The sequence below is a fragment of the Rattus norvegicus genome, chromosome 8 (assembly GCF_021556685.1).
Source record: "Rattus norvegicus strain SHRSP/BbbUtx chromosome 8, alternate assembly SHRSP_T2T, whole genome shotgun sequence".
In the NCBI taxonomy this organism is placed as follows: Eukaryota; Metazoa; Chordata; class Mammalia; order Rodentia; family Muridae; genus Rattus; species Rattus norvegicus.
In genome coordinates this window covers 13,173,538-13,193,640 of record NC_141541.1, presented here as the reverse complement: position 1 = coordinate 13,193,640, position 20,103 = coordinate 13,173,538, and the positions used below count along the sequence as shown (strand labels likewise).

Genomic DNA, 20,103 nt, shown 5'->3' with positions numbered 1-20,103 from the left:
TATGTGGGAGATTTCTGGAGGAATTTTAGGCAGGCTCCTTTTTAGATGGTAATATACCTATTCTATAAGGTTTGTCCAGAGCTTTAGAAGCTGTGTCAAGTCAGTGTAACTTTAGTGTTTCTCTATGCCTTTGATGCTAAAGCCCAGGACACAGAAGATCATTCAGTTTGTCTGTGGCTTCCAGTGTTTTTAACAACAGAGTAGCTGCAGACATCCCTACATCTTCATATTTGGAAAATCATGCAACTTGCAAACAAATGCTGTTAAGAGAGGAGCAAGGGTGGGTAAACTCTACGACAGCATTTAATGCATATCTGTTCATTTGTAATTCTATAAATCAATTCCTGTTATTATGACATTAGATACTGCAACTTCATATTTCCACAAAATTTCTCATTCCACCATCAATATATATAATTAAATAAGTGTCCCTACATACAGTATATAGATCCTGTGATTCTGAAGTATGCTGTGGTTCATTTATAACTGAGGTGCATTTTGTGACCCTTCACTAGATATTTTCTATTATGAAATGCAGGGAAGTAGAACTTGTCTTTTTGGTTTTGTTTTTATAATTTTTGTTTTTAATATTCATTTTTCCTTTGCCCTGTGTTTGGTTGTCAAAAATAGCTCTTGCTTCTTTGCTGTAATGAATTTGGTGTTTTCTTTGTGTAAGAGAAGCATGTCTGAATTGATATGTTTTGAGGATAAGTGACTAACCCCACAGAAAGAATATCTCTAAGTCTAAGTAACTACATCATAGTTAGGCTCAGCTCTCCCGCCATAAGTCTCAGCTGAATAATTATCTTTACAGGTTGATCTATGCATGTATATGTGAGGTATTCTCTCTGCATTGATATAAGAAAACTCAGCTCACTGCGGATGCTTGCAAACTGTACAAGGTAGCAGGATGAGCATGAGCCTGTGAATGAGCCAGAGGGCAGTGTTCCAAGACTCGCACCTCCAGCTTCCTGCCTTTAGTTCCTGTCCTGACTTCCCTCAATGATGGATGATGATCTGAATTGGGAGCCAAATAGATGCTTCCCCACCATAAATGTTTTGAGCAGAGTGTTCTATGGCATGGCTGGAGCAGACTGTAAGACATACATTCAACGTTGCTCATCCAGCTTCCTTCTTTGACCAGACAGTCTTAGGTAACAGCTTTATACCAAAAAATAAGTTTCAGGCCCAATATTGATAACAGATTTTTAAACAAAAAATAACTATCTAATTAATACTAATTGAGACAAAGATGACCCTTGATGGGCATATGGCTCTGCTGCTGTTTCCTACAACCCGAGCTAATAATGTGCACTTTGGACAACTTGCAAACTTTTGCTTATACTTTTACTTTCTTTTGGGGATTGAATCAATCTACATTAAAACACTTAGAATGTCTTATTTATGGCTGCTTTCTCAAAGGAAGGTTCATTATGAAATCAGGTCACTTGTTTTATATATCCCTGCAGAGAAATGCAGCTCTCGCCATACTCTTGGTGAGGGCACTCCAGTGTGTGCTTCATAGAAAGGCAGCATGTTCTCACCTCCAGTCCATGCAGTTTCATTACACCTAACCATGTTCTCTTAAGAGAAAATGCAGGTTTGACAGGCTCCATATATGGGTGTTGATCACAGTACCGGGTTATCTTTCTCTAACCAGCAGTGTTTTGTTTCTTGGTAATCTTAAAACACTGGTGGGTTTTATAATCACGGGCTTCTTGAAAAGGATTAATTGGAACAATTAAGACTAAAACATCATTTAGTAAACCCTGATGTATTGACCAAGTCAATCTGAAGCTAAATGACGAAATGTTTCTCCTACCTTAATTTCTAAAATCTAGGCGAATAAAATATCTATTTTGTGGCACTAGGCATGCTTTAAAATAAATTATTTTTGACTGGGCATGTCATCTTACAGAGTCAGCAAAATTGATTGGAAACAAGTCATCTCACCTCCCTGTAACCATTGTGTCTGTGAGATTCCAGGTGATTCCACGCACAATCTCCCCTGACAGGAGATTGAAATGTAAAGTAAGCCAATTGGAAAGAACTCTTATGTCCACTAGTACCTTTCCCAAAATTGACCATATAATCAGTCACAAAACAAGCCTCAACAAGATTGAAATAATCCCATGCATCCTATCAGATCACCATAGACTAAGGTTAGACTTCAATAACAACAAAAGCAACAGACAACCCACGTACACAGGGAAGCTGAACAACTCTCTATGATAGTTTGTTCAGTGAAGAAATAAAGAAATTTAAGACTTTTTAGCATTTAACAAAAGTGAAGGCACAACATACCCAAATTTATGGGACACAAAAAAGCGGTGCTACGAGGAAAGTTTAGAGCACTACGTGCCCTCACAAAGACACTGGTTTTGTTGTTACTTTGTGTTTGTGCTTTTATTAACAGTATGTCATGAATAACAGAAAATAGAATAAACACATAGTAATAACCCAAAAAGAAAAAGATGTGCAAAAACTAGTTTACATGCTGTTTTGTGTTTAGATTAAAAGAACCACATAGAATAACACTTTAGTCTGCATTCAATGGCTTTACCATGTATACAAAATTTACATGTTATAGTTATTTAAATTTAATTAACAGTACACTAAATATATAGCTAATTTGATAATTGTGGTTCACTGAAAATTGTTCAGGATATTTTGGAAAGGTTTGTTGAGGTTGAAACTAAATAAAATAGTTAAAGCATGCATCGTGATTCGTATTCTTGCCCCAAAACCATCCTATAATCCGCATGATGATGATATCACCACCTTCAAATGTCTACACACAAGTTTGTAATCTCTTCCTCCTTCCATATATGCCTCAGACTCCAGACAAACACTTAGAGGATTTATTGCCTGTCATTATAGATAAGCTTGCATTTCCTACAGATGTATATAACTGGATCCATTCAGAATGTATATCCCCAGGACCCCTCCTCTAAACTTGGAAGCATCATTTTCAGATAGATGTCAACTGCCTGTTGACTCACTAGATCTGCCCTTTGTTTGACTGAGTAGTTTTTCCACTCGATAGCTATGGTGAAATCTCACTTGTCCACTAATGATGACAATTTAAGATGTGTTAGCATTTCAGCTCTCGTTAGAAAGTGTCTATCACATTGATATGTGTTACTAAAGACACAGTACTCATTTTTCTTGGATAAACACCTATAGTGTTGATGCTTAGAGCATCCAACATCAAAACATGGAACTAGAAAAGGTACCATAAGATTGATTTTTACAAAGTAGTTGTGACATTTCAAAGTCCTATATGCACAGCAGCAGAAAACTCATGTTCTTTCACGATTGTGCCAGTCTTTAATTTTATCATTAAAATGTATGAGTGGTTCTGTAGCACTTGGTGTGCATTTAACTGTTGACATGATTAAGTGCATTTTGTGTTTTTTAATAGTTAAATATAAATTAGTAGTTTTGCTCATATGTTAACTGCTTTTCTGCTTTGTGTGGTATCAAAATTTTAAGTCCTTTAACATCCTGAAGGCAGATTATCCATCATGTATGACGTGCTCACATTTCCTGCCACTTTGGTTCTTTAAAACATGATGTCTTTTAAAAGACAGAGGTTCTTAAATTTGATGAAGCCCAGTTTTCATTTTCTTTCTTTTATATATGGCGGTTTTGTGCCACGACTGAGCAATGTTTGCTTAAGCCACATTAAAACTTTTTCTTATAGACACTTTATAGCTATATTTTTGTTTAATTCTATAACACATTTCGAGTTATTCTAAATGTGAGACAAGGCTATAAAATTATTTTTACTATTGCAAAGTTTATTGTCTCTGTTGTGCTGCTGTAACAGCTTTGGGTATGCATATGTGATTTTCTCTTTCAGAATATTTTGTCCATTTTATTACATATTTATTTATATGAGTACTTGTGTGTGTGTGTGTGTGTGTGTGTGTGTGTGTGTGTGTGTGTGTGGAGGGGTGGAGGTCAGAGGACAGCATGAGGGAGTCAGTTCTTTCTCTCCACAATCTGGAAGCAATGGGATGAACACAGGCTATCAGATTTGGCAGCAAAAGCCCTTTCCACTGATCTGTCTTATCAGCTCTGGACGTTTTATCCTGCAAGTCCATCCAAATAGCAATACCAGACTCTTGATTACTGGAGGTTTAAAGTGTGCACCTGTTAGCACTGTTCATCCAATGTGTTTGTGTGTTTTAAGACTGATTTGTCAGCTGGGAATAGTGGTGCACACCTTTAATCCCAGCAATCATGAGGCAGAGGCAGGTACATTTCTGTGAGTTTGGGGTCAGTGTGGTCTACAAAGTGACTTTAAGGACAGACAGAGCTTATGAACAAAAAAAACTCAAAAAAAAAACAAAAAAAATTTTGATTTGTGTACATCAGGTTATTGAACAATCATAGAAATTGTAACATCAACTAAGTATATTTAAATATATTTGTCTATTCCAAATCTTTGTATCTGTCTGGACTTTTTGCCATTGTTCTCTAGAGACAGTAAGTTATGGGGCGACATCTGACACTTTCTGGTCTTGATATTATGCATTTTATATAGAATCTGAACCATGTGTGGCTTGTGCTTCACTCCTCCCTGTTGCTGGGAGAAAACCTTTGTCAGCACTAAGAGGGGGCTCTGGTTAATGAGATCCTCTAGCCCAGCTCTCAGGGAAGTCCTGTGCCTGTGTAGCTGACTTCTGAACCTCAAGTGTTCCTGTTATTGCTTGGTTAGCATACAAAGAACTCAGTCTCACTGTACCTCACCTACACATGCAGCCTACAGATTCTTCTATTATGTGTCTCTCCCAGCCATCCTCCTCCTCTTTCACTTTCGTGCCCACAAGAGAACCCCTTTCTGCTTTCATTGTACATTTATTGCATACAGACTCTTGGTCCCTGTCTCCATACACACATATTTATAATAGAAATATGTCTTCCACATGTAAAAGTATATTGCATTTTTGTCTGAGTCTGGCTTACTTTTCTTAATGAGCAATTCCCCCAGCACCACTATGAATTCCTGTGAATACTTTGCTCTTTAGCGTATTTCATGACTGTCTTTACTAAACCTCTTGCTTCCTGTTTCTCCAGGTCTCCACTAGTTAGCACTCCTGTAAGTCACAAAACAGTATGCTGTAGATCTCTGGTGTCTCATCACAGTTCCCTCAGGCTACTGTGAATGCCAGCCTCCTCTTTAACCAGAGGATGCTATAGCTGTCCCTGCCTCAAGAAGACAGTTCAGTTTGCCCAGCTCTTTCTCCTCATCTTGGGCCTTGACAAGCTGGGACAGCAGAGTGAGTCAGCATGTTTACCTAACATGCTTCACTGCCCTTTGCCTTCTGATCCCCAGTGCAGGGACACACACTTTCAGTGTATTTTCTTTTCTATTAACATGGCTTCCTGTGATTTTTTTGTTATTTATTAATAAATAAAGTGAAAACGCACAAAGTGAAAGTTGAGTCAAATCTAAATTAACCTAATCTTTATGTAACCAGGAAGATAAGATATAGAAGAGTCTAAATGAGACATAAATTTGTCTCCTGTCTTTAAAGCATTGACTGTGGCAAAGGACAACAAGGCACTGTCTTGACCAGATCTCTTCTCAGAAATACTTCTAAACAGAACATTCAAAGGAGCTATTCCTATTTAACTCCCTGCTTTTAAAAACAGAATTTCACTCAGTTAAGCCACAGGGACCCATCACTCAGTGTCAGTGACAAATGAAGGTTCAGCACAGGGTAGGTAGTTGAAAGCCTAGTTCCACATAGAAGCTGTGCAGCATGGGGCAGGTTTCCCTCTTTGGCTCTCATTTTCCAAGTGTTGGTTGTACCACTGTCCTCATACCACTACCCCTAGATGTTTCCAAGAGAACCCTATCTAAGGGTTCACTTATTTGTAACATGCTAGGATCTGTTATGTGAGGACTTCCCTGTGTTTGGAGGAAAATTGGCTAACACTGCTCAGGCTCTGAACCAATGCCCTCCTTGCAATGCTCCACTTCTTTCTAGAATGCCCCCTAAAACAGCTCATTTCCTAAGCCACAAGTTCCCAGCCTCCATAACTCTCATTCTGTCAACTGCCTCTTGGGTTTTCATGGTTTCAGTGGAAAATTGATGGTAGGAAACTCTCCAGCTTTCTGCTTATAATATATATTGCCATGTGCCATAGTCATCCAGAGAAACTATGAACCTATAAAAAAACATTTTGATAGATATGAAATATTGGGATAATTTTCAGTTTTATTTTTCCCAAACATTCTTTTAGGTCAAACCACTTTTATATTCTTCCCATGAATTCAAGACTATTTCCTACAATTGATATTTTATATTAAATTAAGGGTAACATTTTACTGTTAATATTTACAATATTTTATATAATTACTATTGCATCTAACTTGACATACCAATTTTAGAGGATGCAACAGGGCCACAAAAACGTAAAACTTTAAAAGAAGGCCAATATTGGGTATTTAGTGGATAAACATTCTAATGAAATGAACATATTTCTCTTCCTTTTTTTTAGCTTAATGAATATAACAGTCAAAACTATGATTAGGGCATTGACTACTATTGAAACAAATGTCTGAGAAATACTATACATCTAATCACAATAAGTCCCAGACACTTACACAATTACACACTTCAGCCTTGGAAACACCATGTTCCTGTCACTCAATAGCACATGGATACAAGGACAAGGGGATTCAAATTCAGTATAGAACTGGGAAAGCCACAGCCATACATGCAATGATTCTGCACTAACTGTAATGTCTGTGTTTTAATATACGCTAATTTCAAATATGTAAAAGATAGGAATCAGTCCTTCTAGTAATGTTATTCTTGATGAAAACAATGATCAATATTGTCTGTTCAGTTATTGTTCCATGTCTAGTTTTTTTATATTTTATAAATAAGAGTATAACAAATTCTTCTGAATTTGACTATAAGGAAGAATCATTCAAAATGTTTGGCTCCATCCAAGCCAGCTGGGCAAGTGTCAGTCTTTATATATGACTCTGTGATGTACATTAAACTTCAGTGTATTAGGCTTTGCACTGAGAAGTGGGGGTTGGAGAAATGGATAGAATGAATCTGTACAGTATAATCAAGATGCTTTGCCTGCTATACTATTTTGCAATGTTTAAATAAAAGCAAATCCAAAGTTATGGCAGAGAAAAGGCTCCTGATTGAGTGTAGGTAAGAGCCATTATTTTCTCATTCCCATAAAAGAATATTGTTAGTATGATCTCACCAAGCTGAGGGATTAATGTTTGCCAGAGAATTCTATAATCGTTTGTACACCAAAGCTGCATCCTCTGTCACAGGGATACCTGCTTGTCTTCCTTCCCATGCTCTCTATATGAACTTCTGAGCCAAATACATTATTTACATAATGATGTATATTGAGCAAATACGATAATGACTTTGAAGTTATCTTTTCATTTTATTCACAATGTTTCATTAAATAGTTATTTGTTTGCTTTCTTGTGAAATAGAGAAAATAAGACCAATGTTTGAGCTTTTGTGGAAGATGAATGATATGCTGTAAAAAGTCCTGACACAAAATAAATGGCCAATCAATCATGGTTATATAGTGTTATTACCCAACAATCAAAAGCAAATCAAAAGCCTGGAAGACCACACTTCCAAAGCACAATCTTCCCATGAGTGATGGCCTAGGATAGAAATTAACTAAGTGCCAAGACTTCTTCATGAAGTCACAAAGGTGGCTAAACACCCCCACCTCTATAGCATTCGAGCATTCATCTTTGAACTCGTAGCTGCAGGTTCTGTACCCACTAGCTTGTGTAATTCTCTGGTGGGCATGAACATAGGTTTCAATATTTCTCTTATTGTTGATGATCAGAAGATTGTGTTCTCTTCATTGTGCTGTTTGACAGAATTCATAGAATCAACTTAGATTCCTGGTGTATGGTATAAGAATTTGTCCAGCATAGCTAACTCTTACTTTGATCATATTTATTTAGAGTTTAAGAAGTTGGGGCTAGAAGCAAGTAAAAGACAATTTATCTTAGAATGTTTGCCTTAAGAAGGTTCTGAGACGGGCTGGAGAGATGGCTCAGTGGTTAGGAGCACTGACTGCTCTTCCAAAGGTCCTGAGTTCAAATCCCAGCAACCACATGGTGGCTCACACCATCTGTAATAAGATTTGATGCCCTCTGGTCTGTCTGAAGGCAGCTACAGTGTACTTATATGAAATAAATTAATTAATCTTTAAAAAAAAGGAAGGTTCTGAGACAGTAGTCATTCTGACTATGTTAACATGATAATATTAGAAAGAGTAAGGTAATTTACCTATTTAAATATTTATAATCCTATTTTTATGTTATATACTTTCTATATTAAAATATTAAACAATATTGTTTTAATAACTATTATTTCACTAAATGCTATTTGAAATATAAACAATGTCAAATAGCTTGATAAAGACTAAAGAGAAAAATTAATAAAATTAACAGTTATACCTTAAATTATTTCAATGTTCTAGAGGGGAAGTAGTATTTAAAAATATTTTTGCAAGCTTAATTAGCAAACAATGTCTATTAAGTAGTGTCAAGATTCTTGGTAGCAAGCAGAAGAAGAACAAACATTCCTGGGTGTTCTCTTATGAGTTTATGTATAATACACTAGATGAGTTATCATAATATACTGATAAAAGGGAATGCTCTCGGGTATTAAGACAGGTCTTTTGGTGGTGCTGTTAAATATGGTTTCTACATCAAAACAGGGAATGTACATAAATGTATTGTACACACTTAACACATTCACACATCTCTAAACAATGCTTTCAAATATGGAGTCTCATTTCTTATAAGTACCCATATTCAGGAAGAAAATCTTGGCAAACAATTTTTCTAAGTGAAAAATATTTTCATATGATTGACATATAGTCCTTGAGAACAAAAGTTGGTATTAGCAATATAAAAATATTATTTTATTGTTAATTAAAATTTCCAATATGAGTCTTTTAATAGGTGAACATCTTAACTTCCATTATTTTGGTGACAGAAAATGTTCTTCCAATATTACCTAACCTTTTGTTCTAGCAGAATGTCTACTGTTTTCAACATGTTTAAAGTATATGTGTTTTAAAAGTGATGCCCTGTGCCTATGAAACTGCTTGAAAGGTAAGCAGTAAATTAATAAGAAAAGAGGATGGTTAGAAATTTGTGGTCTCTGTCATGCGGGTTCTTCTGCTGTCAGATACCAGCTTCCTCCCACTTCTTGCTAAGGATTTACTTATTTCTCCACAATAATAAATTGTAATGAGTGTAGACAAGCAGACTTCATTTCTTCTCAGTCTATAAACATCTGATCTATGAGGCATGCTGGGAATAGAGTGAGCTTTTCTGGAAGCACTTGGAAGGTTGTATTAGACAGGAGATAGAGAGGAGTAAAGTAGAATAAAATAGGTTATGTGATCTCTTTCCATAGCTCTGAGCTGCACACGGGTGCATGGTCACTGCAAGTGTTCAGAACCTCCTCTCTGGCTCAGCCTATCTGCTTCCTATTTCACCCCCTTGTGTCTGGCCAGTCTCCTAAGTGCAACTTCTCCCTAGCTTCACCCTCCGTCCCTGATGACTTCGAGTACATGCCCCTCTCTTTGGCTCTTTGAGTCCCTTACTGCAGTTCTAGTTTTTTGATATCTATGTGTCTCTAATAAAGCTTCTCAGTGCAGTGAAGAAAGGAGAAAGCCATACAAAACTGAACATGTCTGCTCAAGCCTTATGTGGGCTCTGATACTGCTTGCCCCCGAGCATCTTCACAGTGACTAAACCAGGTATCCCTCCCACTGCAGCTTCTGCAGGCAATGTCAAGGATTATCTTAATCACTCAAGATCTAACCTCTCACCATACAAAGCCTCCTTCCTTGATATTTTAAGTATAGATCAAAGCAGAACTGTAAGATTCAAATACAAAACACAAATGAACTTTGTTCTCTGTCCTGTCTCCTGATCTTAGGAATGTCACTGGATTGTTAACTTTTATTTTAACCCTTTCTTTAGATTGGCTCTTTTTATGTTCATTTATGCATAATCATATTTCTTTAATATTACAAGAGTGCACTCTCAAATCCTTAACTCCTATATACTTTATGTGTAAGCAGAGTAAAGTGTTAAGTCCTACTTCATAGAGTCACTATGAAGTAGTGAGTTAAAATATGCAAAGTACTTAAAGTCTAACACATAATAAGAATTCAGATGTTATCATCTAGTTAGAGAAGAAACCCGGAAAATAATATTCCTTCTATTATGCCTGTCTGTCTCTCTGTCTTTCTATCTACATCTCTTCATCTATCCATCCATTTGTCCATCCACCATCTATCCACCCATTCATCTGTTTATCCTTCTCACTCTCCTCTTCTAGCCAGCATCACATCCCTGAATTCTACCTCTGAAGTTTGTGTTGTGTCCGCTTAATCCTATTTCTTTACTGATGCTAAAACTATCGCAATCATTCATGGAGATTTCTTCACAGATCTAGTTTTCCTGACTCCAATCTTACTTATGTTCCGGACATTCTCCTTACCTGGTTTCAAACTGTGGACCATGTCCTGGCCACTGGTTTCCTGGCAGAGATTGCTCAAAGTTCAGTAAGGCCCATCTGTTGATACACTCACTGTCTACTGTGCTTGCACTCTGCATTGGTAGCACTGTGCATCTGAAAGACCAAAGAAGCAGCACCCCTGAAATGTTCTTCATAACCTTTCTCTCTATATAAGACAAATGTTTATTTAGTGCTATTCTCAATTCTAATATAGGCCTTTCTCTCACACTTAGAACACATGACAAATTTGTAGTGACTCTTAGGAAAAGCCTAGTGCATAAATAACATTTAATGGCATCTCCTGTTAACATCTTTAACTCCATCAGCATCTACGGCTAACCTAGAAATAGTTGTAATGATTATTTTTAATTATTTAAACTCTATTTTCTCTCAAGACTCCAGGAAACAACCCCTCTTCTTGATTCTGCCTAATATGCTTTCATCTGTGTCTTTGTCTGCTCATGACTCAGACCTTAACAGAATCTCTATGTTAAGCTGGCTGTTTACTGTTTCCACCGTTGGCTTCAACAACACTTTATAGTTAAGCCATTGTATAACTGATTACATGAGTTCCATGTAGTCAGGTTAACTACTGCCACCCATGTCTGCTCCAAAACCTGCTTTATGATAGTTACATTGAATATGATGGTTAGGTCAAAATGAAAGAATGATTACAGTATTGCTCCAGAAATTTCCTCCACATATCAGACAGTATGTGCTTCTACTGGCTTCACAGATCATAATGGTTTCCTTGGATGTAAAGGAAGAGCTTGAAGAAGGTCGCATGTGGGAAATAAATGCATTTGGTTTAGTTTATGTGTGTCATAGATGACTGGCTCAGAAGGGAACCGCTCTCTCTATATGTGCCTTTTTCAAATAAATAAGAGAAAGTAGCAAAATTCTCAAACATTAATGAAACCATAAAGGCTGTAGCAGGCTATAATCAAATAAGACAACTAAGAGTTTGCTCCTAAGTTCAGTGATTTGCCTAAGATCCCTAACATGATAGCATGTATTCCGAGCTGATGCTTAAGTCCTTAAAGTCACTATCCCAGGAGAAGAATGCACACTAATATGCAATCATACATTCAGAGTCAAGAATCGTTAAGTGGAGAGATGTATGGTATCCTCAGGATGGAAGCAGTTAATTTCTTTTCATTAAAGACCAATTAGAATTCGCTTGTTTGGAGGCTGTGACAATGAATCTGTGTCTTTAGGGAGACACCATCTGCACTTTGCCTTTACCAAGGATGTGGCCCCAAGCACACTTCCCCTAAAATTCTTTAAGACTTTACAAAGGAAACTTGGCCATCAAAACTTTTGCACAAAACGTAAATGTGCAGTAATCACCCACATTAACAACTGAATTTTGCTTTTTTTTTTTAGCTACAGGATCATAAAAAAGAAAAAATCTTTTGACTCAATAGCTGTTTTTCTGATGGTTTTTTTATGTGCTTTCTTAGAGAAAAGTTATAAAACTTGGTCCTTTCCATTTCCATCAAAGGTATACAGTGTTCCCTTCTTTTTGTGCAAATCACAAAGGAACCATAACTGTATGTATTTCCACATCCGATGTAAAATTCATGTCTCACTTGTGACTTATGCAAGGAAAATAGGAAGCTCCATTAGACAGACCTACAATTTGTCTGTGAACAGCGATTTGCGGCTGGGGAGTAGTTTCCTTTGAAATCATTAAATCTTTACAGCTAAGTCTTCCTTCTGTCTTGACAGATTCTACACATTACTTCATCATATGTATAAAATGATCTTTAAGAAATGCCTGTAATGATGTCAGTGATGGCTAAAGTTCATCCAGCCTGCGCCTTGCATTTCAAAACTACATTTGGAGACACTTTTCATCCTGTTACTTTGATGGAGCTCCCACAATGTCCTATCAGAATTTCAATGTGGCTTCACATAGTCTTCAGTTATTGATAGATATTTCTGAGTCAAATCTGTACCAGTATAATACAGACTTAAAGACCCTGTCTACTCTTTAATAGTTTCCTGTGCTTATTGCATGTGTGAATTCAATGTGTGGCTGAACAAATATAATTTGAACACATCTTCAATAAGATAGAAATAACAGTTCTTTGCATTTTTGTCAAAATTGATATTTCCACTCATTCTTCCAACATAGCTTAACCCAGCCCTGTTTCTAAGTAACAACTCCATTTTCAAATTACTGTGATGGGGAAGTATGTGTTAGACTACAACATGAAATCGATACAAATATTACAGTGCACTAAGATACATTTTTGTTTATTAATTTATTAATTTATTCACTTTACATCTTAATCGCAGCCCCTCCATCCTTTTCTCCCTGTCCCACCCTTACATATCCCTCCCCCCATTACTCCCTCCCCTTCTCCTCAGAGAAGCTGAAGCCCCTCTTGGGTACCACCCTGCCCTGGGATATCTAGTTCCAGCAGGACTAAGTACATTGTCTCCTACTGAGGCCCAACCAGGCACCAAGCTAGGGGAAGGGATACAATGGCAAGTAACAAAGTCAGAAACAGCTCTCACTACAATTGTTAGGGGACTCCACCTACTATTGTATAAGAAGTGCCAACATCCTATTATGCACAAGGATGCTTGCTCTTGGATATCCAGAACTGGTTCCCCTACCTCTCCCCATTCCCATTCCCCCACCCTGCAGGGGAAATTTCCTCTGTTCATCCATTCTCCCTCACATATCTCCTGGGGAGAAATTCCACCTTCTTCCACCCCAGCAGTCTTCTTGTTCGAGCTAACCTTATATCCTCTTTCTGTATTTGAATTATGCAGGTAAGTATTTTTTTTCTTTGTCATGGACTCAAATTCCTTGAGGATCTTCAACAGTCCTTTCATTCTTCATTTTGAACACTGAACAAACAGGAGCAGCAGGGACATTGTAAAGCTTTACTGCAGGAGTCAACACCTGGAGAGGGGTACTCACTCACTGCACTGCATGCCTGGCTCTAAGCCTCTCAGTCCAGAAGCCGGGCTGACTGTCAGAAACTTTCTTTCTTTTTTTCTTTTTCCTTCCTTCCTTCCTTCCTTCCTTCCTTCCTTCCTTCCCTCCCTCCCTCCCTCCTTCCTCCTCTCTCTCTCTCTCTCTCTCTCTCTCTCTCTCTCTCTCTCTCTCTATTTATTTTTTCTTAGCATCAGAGTCCTTATGCCCCTCACTGCCAAGTGTTCCCTCCTGTGTATGAATCACATTCTGGATTACTTCCTAATCCCCCCATAGCCATAGCGTTGAAGTCCATTTTGTCATGCATTCTCCCCATTTATGAAAAACCCTCTTCCCCAGTAGAGTAAATAATCAAACTCAAAAGAGATTGGAATTGTTTTGCATCTTAATAAAATAGATTGAAATGGTTCAGGCAGTAGTCATAAAGTCAATGAATAAACTACTAAAAATTAAGGCATTCAGCATTTAGGAAAGGGGCCATTGGCAAATTTAATTCTGCTTTCAACAGGTGAAGTTCGTGTGTTTTTGTATGTACACCAGGTATATGTCGTACTGTGTGTGTAATCTCACTTACTGTGTGGCTACTTACAAACTAAGGAAGAAATGATATAAAGAAATTTCAGGGGAAAATGTAAGAACTAAGTGATCTGAGGAAAATATGAAAATTCAGGTTTTAAAAATTACAGAATGCGATTAATAGGAAAATACTCTCCTTTGAGGAAGGTATTTGTGTATGAATGAGGTAACTGGCCAACTGGCCGAAAATGAAAAACTATATATAAAATGTTCAAAATCCTTTATCCTCTACTGTTAATTGAAACCAGTACATGAATAATGGGAAAATATGAATGATTTTTCTGCAGTTATTTTACATATTTTCCCAAAAGGCCCACTCCACTCTACTGTCAGAGAAGTCATCAAACAACAATGGTTATAAAAACCAGTAAAAAATAAAAATAATAAAAAATTTATAGATATGAAAATAAGATGCCTCTTGAAGTTTATATCTGGAAAAATATGGAAAATATATTTAGGATATATAAGTGAAAATAAAGACAGAAAATTCTGTCTTATAAAAATTTTTATTTAGTATTATATGCTTGATGTATATTTATTTATGTGGAAGGGAGCACATGTGCCCCGACATACATGTACAGGTCATAGGAAGACAAAGGTGTCAGTCAGTTCTTCCCTTCCATCTCATCTAGTGGACTGAACCAAGGTCATCAAGTCTCCTTGACCTTCATTGCTGAGCTGTCTCGGCAGCATGGTATTTTACGATTTAAAGGATCTATGACCTGAGAAAGGTGCATGGGAACTAGCAGTTCCAAAGGTTAGGGAGATACCAAAACTGACTGTGTGGCCTCTCAGCATCCTTCTTCCCATCCTCCAGAACAAGGAGCCAAGAACATGAAATATGTGTTCACTATCCTTACATTTGCTGAAGAAAATTATTTTAGAACACCTGCACAGAAATCTATTACAACTTTCATTAATCTTTGATTTTTGAATATCAAGGTTTGTTTTGTAAGTCATAAGGTTATTTGTGGTTTGTTTGTATTTCTCAACCTCTTTATAAATTTTTCCCATGATATTCATGTAGTTAATACATAAATACACACACACACACACACACACACACACACACACATGCAGCACACCTGTTTTCCTTAGTAGACCTTGAATTATATTATCAGAATTATTTCTATCATACTTAAAGAATTTTGAACTTCTATTAATAAGCATGGTAGGGTCATAATAATCAAACTACATCTCAACTGAAGGCAACTGAAAACTTAAATCCACTATAAATAATGATTGTTTTCATATTACCTATGACAGAACAGAAGTGTGAACCCTCAGAGAAACAAACCAGATGAAATTTGTGAAGAGACCTGTGAGAGGATTCCTATACTAGAGTTAGAGTTATGACATGATAGTAGTGTTTTCTAGCCTGCTCAAGGGCCTGGATGTGATTACTTGTGCTAGTCCCCTCCCTGACACACACACACACACACACACACACACACACACACACACACACACACACACACTATAATAGACAATGCTATCATTCCTGTAAGAGAAGACATTTTGTTTGAGAGTATTTTCTAAAAGGCCTCTATATCCACCCTTTATAATCTAGAGCTGATGTTGTGGGACCCTCATTTAGGATGCAAAGTGCTTTGTTATTGAAGGGAGTAGGGGAACCTCCTCATCTTGCTGTCCATACAAGCTACAGCTGGACTGAGGAAGGGCCTGAAGACAGGAGGAAGTGTGTTTCTAGGTCAGAGGATAGTGAAGGAGGAGGTGAGAAAGAAAGTTTGGAAATACATTGGCTCCATTGAAAAAGTGTAACATGTATACATCTCAAAAGGTAAGTGAAACAGGACTGAACACGGGACAGATTCCAGTGCATGAGCTTGCAGAAGAGAAGGCAGGTGGTCAGCCATTGTCTGCCACAGAGCATCATTAGTAATGCAGGAACTGTGAATTCCATCCTTACACCCCGTGAGAGCTGTGCACTAGTCCAGTTGGATGATTGCCAAATGCAACTTTAAAATTGCCATAAAATATCTGTAAAAACTATGACCTAATATCTGTAAAAAATATTGACCTAAACTTGAGTTTTGAAATCATTTTCTAAGCAAGAACAGGCTCAGAACTCAGGAAAAAATAAACCATAGACCACAGAAAATGTACTTCTAAGATCCTGTCCTAGAAACAATTGTATGGTAACAGCCAGGCAGGGAGAAGGATTGATGATGAATTCTGTTTAAAAGTTTCCTTTTGAAAATTTCATGCAATGAGCAGTGTACCCATAATAGTTCTAAACCCCAAGTTCATTATTTCTTCATTAATTGTTATTGTATTCAACTATTATATTATATATAACATATATTACATACTCATGTATATGTAACCTACTGATATATTTTTAAATAATGGGCTAAAAGTAAACAGTATTAAAGACTAATTTTAAATAATGTATATTTATAATTTAATGGTGTTTTCTTTTCAGACCAAAAAAAGAAAAAGAAAAAACTGAAACAAATTAGTTTATAAAAAAATAGACAAAAACTCCATACTTTTCTCAATAAACAAATGCTATTTAAATATTTTACACAATATATTATGATCATATTACTTTCTCTCACCTAGCTCCTCCAGATCCCCCTACCTCCCTACAAACCTGAATCAGTCTCTCTTCTGTTTCTGTCTCTCTGTCTCTGTCTTCTGTCTCCCTCTGTGTCTCTGCCTCTCTCTCTCTCTCTCTCTCTCTCTCTCTCTCTCTCTCTCTCTCTCTCTCCCTCAAAAGTCAAAGAAACAAACCAAAAATTGCACTGAGACAACATATAATAAAAGAAAATCCAGAGGGTTTTGTTTTGTTTTCTTTGTTTTTTTTTTTGTTTGTTTGTTTTTTTTTTTTGGCCGACTACTTCTAGGCACGAGGCCTGCACTGGAGTGTGGCATCCACTGGAGAAAACTGATAGTCTTGTCAGTAAAAATTAATATAGTTTCTTTGTTAGAAATATACCTGTGTGTCCACTTTTTCTTATGCTGGGATTTTTGTCTGGTTTGAATCTGTGAAGGTCTTGTATTTAACTAAATTCATCTCAGACAATCCTGACAAGGATACAGGGAAAAAGTATCATATATTAACGGTAGGTATAGGCACTGCCACTCTATTATGGGGAAGCAGTATGGCAGTGCTTATTAAAATAAAAAGATGGGTATGCCCTTTGATCTATTAAGCCAGTGTTTGTATCTCCTGCAAGCCATGACAGCAGCAGTGCAATGTATGAGCACCTTGGTAAGACAAAAGTAGCAAATGAAAGCTATGCTCTCCTTAACCCGGAGTTATGAGGGGCAGTGGTCCCATATTTTCATATAATAGAGTCATGTGCAGCTATGAATGAGAAAAGGCAAGCTAATATTTCTTGAATAAAACCTTTGGTATTAAATAAAAATATAAATGCTTTATATTTTAAAAAAGCCTAAGTGGCTCGTTTGTGGGTAGAAACATGGACCAGGTGGATTGGGCTCTACACACTGTTGCTGCAGAAAACAAATTTGCTACAGGTAAGGGTAGAAGAGTCTCCCCATTCAATTCCCAAGTCTTCTGTTTGACTCTTGCTCCGAAATCGTTAACTATTTCGACAAAGTACATTTGTTACCTACAAATAAACCATTTACATTTACAAAGTACTAGAGGGCTTCTGAAGGCTTTCTTGCAATCTGAGAAAGATGTGATTCTCTGATCATGTAACAGCCACATGGAGCTTGTATCTGCTGGCACGTGGCCCTAATTGCGATTACATTTTATTGTGCTCAGCCTATTAAGTGCTTAAATTACCAGATAACTGAATCTATGTTTCTGATAGTGGGAGGTATATTAACCGAGCTTTTGTTCCCCATTGTAGCCCTGTTCCAACGATCACTTGGATGAAGGTTAACGGTTACATTCCCAGTAAGTCCAGACTGCGAAAATCCCAGGCGGTCCTGGAGATCCCCAACCTGCAGCTGGATGACGCCGGAATATATGAATGCACAGCTGAAAACTCCCGAGGGAAAAACTCCTTTCGTGGACAGCTCCAAATATATAGTAAGTGTCTCAGAAGAGCACAGAGCTTTCTCCCAAGGGTGAGACAGAAAATGCAAATTGAACCAAACGTTGTTCATCTGGCACTGAAAATCCAAGTAACAACTTGAACACATTTTTTATAAGAAATACCAAGTAAAATGAGCCTACATATAAAAATACTTTAAAGAAAAATAAGCAAGGAAATCTCAGCACCTTTGTACATGACTGGGAGTTTATAACCACAAAAAATAAAAATTTGCACCAAACCGACAGCTATCACCTGAAAATTTCAAATTTTATTTTATAAGTGGTATTAACTGAGTTTAGCTCTTGCCTCAACTCAGGAGTCGAAATTTTATGCCCACGCACCAAATCCTGCCTAGCTGCTGATTTAGGTAAATATCTGTTTGTTTATAAATGCTCCGTTTCAGTTTTTGCTTGGATCCAGAAGAATTAAGTGGAGATAGGAACCCGCTGAGTTGCAAGGACTAAAATATTTGCTATCAAGCAGTTCATAGAAGTTTGCTGAGCTCTGGCCTGAGTTAATATGTCTGTATGACAAATAGGTCCTGCAACTTGAGGGTGTTTGTTTTCCAAAAATGCCAGTCCACCCTACCAGGTGATGAATAAGAAGGAGAGTGCAGGGGTTCGGACGTTCTTACCATCTCACATGAGGGCCCAGTGTTACACACATCTGCTTTTCATATTCGCCTACGTGGGGTGGGAAGGGGTAACGTGCTCAAGTCCCAGTTGAAGATGCCAAACAGAGCAGGAACACTGGAAGTCAGGGCAGCGAGAGAGCAAAGAGATCTGGAATATGCACATGGCTGATTCATTCACGACATCTAACTCTCATGACATCTCAAGACTGCCTCTCCTGCAAACATAATATCCTGCGAGGGGATTTTTTAAAGAATATTCTGAAATTCTGTAAATTAAATTCAACCTTTCCATGATCTCAGTAACTCCTTCCAGAATTCATCTTCCTAGGCAGATTATGCCATGAACACTTCCTTCCTTTCCTCCCTCCCTCTGTCCATCCCTCTTTCCATCTCTTCCTTTCCTCCATTTTTCCTCCTTCATTCATCTACATGCTATCAATAAAGGATTGAATTGAGGAAAAAAACTGAACCTGAAATTGGAGCTGAAAATGTACAAAGGGTCATGAAGGTTCAAGGTACATTCTGTCCTGACAACTCTGGTTAGACCTTAAAAACCATCAGACCCCTGAACAGCTGAATGCACAAAAGCATCTGGGAAGAGATCTGCTCCGTAAAACACTGAGAGGTCTGCGGCGTGCACACAGGCACGGGGCTGAGAGGTCTGCGGCGTGCACACAGGCACGGGGGCAGAAGCTTTCCGGCTGCAGATGTACCTAGTAACATTAGTATGTGATCTAACAAGTCTCTAGTTTCATATGAAAGCTGGTGCTTGGAACTCATCATAATTTCTTAAAGCAGATAATCCTGACGGTCTCCTGACAAAGGAAAAAAGACTTTTTTTGCCATTCCACACTGAAATACATTTTTATCCTCACACTGACAGAACGGAGTATTAACCCTCTTTGGAGAAAAATACGGGTTGAAAAATGACAGGAATTAAATAAGAAATTTATGGTTTAGATCTACAAAGGGGACTAAGCAATGTTTAGTGCTGTTGCAAATCATGACCCACAAATCTCTATTCTAAAGAATGCTATGTTCCTAAAGAGAATGACTCAGAGGGTGGAGCCTGAGGTTCCTAGTTGACCTAATGCCTTTGCTCTCTCTTCTTGATTTAGCTACTTGGTTCTCAGGCAGTAATGATTGCAGTGCCAAATGAGACAGTGTCAAAATAAATATTTTAACTCGATATTGATATACGTAAAAATTATAGGTTGTTATCACAACCGAAAAAATAGGCCAGTTTTCATTGTTTGCCATGTATACTTGACAGAAGGGGAGGACATCTTGAAAGGATGTGGGATCCCCAATGGAGGAGTTAGAGAAAGGACTGAAGGAGCT

General features: G+C 37.5%; 1 protein-coding gene and 1 long non-coding RNA gene across 6 annotated transcripts in view; one reads left to right on the top strand and one right to left on the bottom strand.

Annotated features, from left to right (window-relative positions):
- Cntn5 (contactin 5) overlaps window positions 1-20,103 on the top strand; it is a 1,240,814-nt gene that overhangs the window by 925,689 nt on the left and 295,022 nt on the right. For both annotated transcript variants that reach the window (XM_087560151.1, NM_053746.2), the window contains 1 exon segment: window positions 17,940-18,121. In XM_087560151.1, the coding sequence (XP_087416277.1) occupies window positions 17,940-18,121 (182 nt within the window).
- The window catches only part of LOC102548563 (uncharacterized), a 45,005-nt gene that overhangs the window by 21,033 nt on the left and 3,869 nt on the right, over window positions 1-20,103 (bottom strand). The window contains exon 3 of one of the 4 annotated variants that reach the window (XR_015627059.1): window positions 10,545-10,676. The exons of the other annotated variants lie outside the window; for them this stretch is intronic. This is a non-coding gene — a long non-coding RNA (uncharacterized LOC102548563). The remainder of the gene's footprint in view (window positions 1-10,544; window positions 10,677-20,103) is intronic. 4 annotated transcript variants of the gene reach the window in all.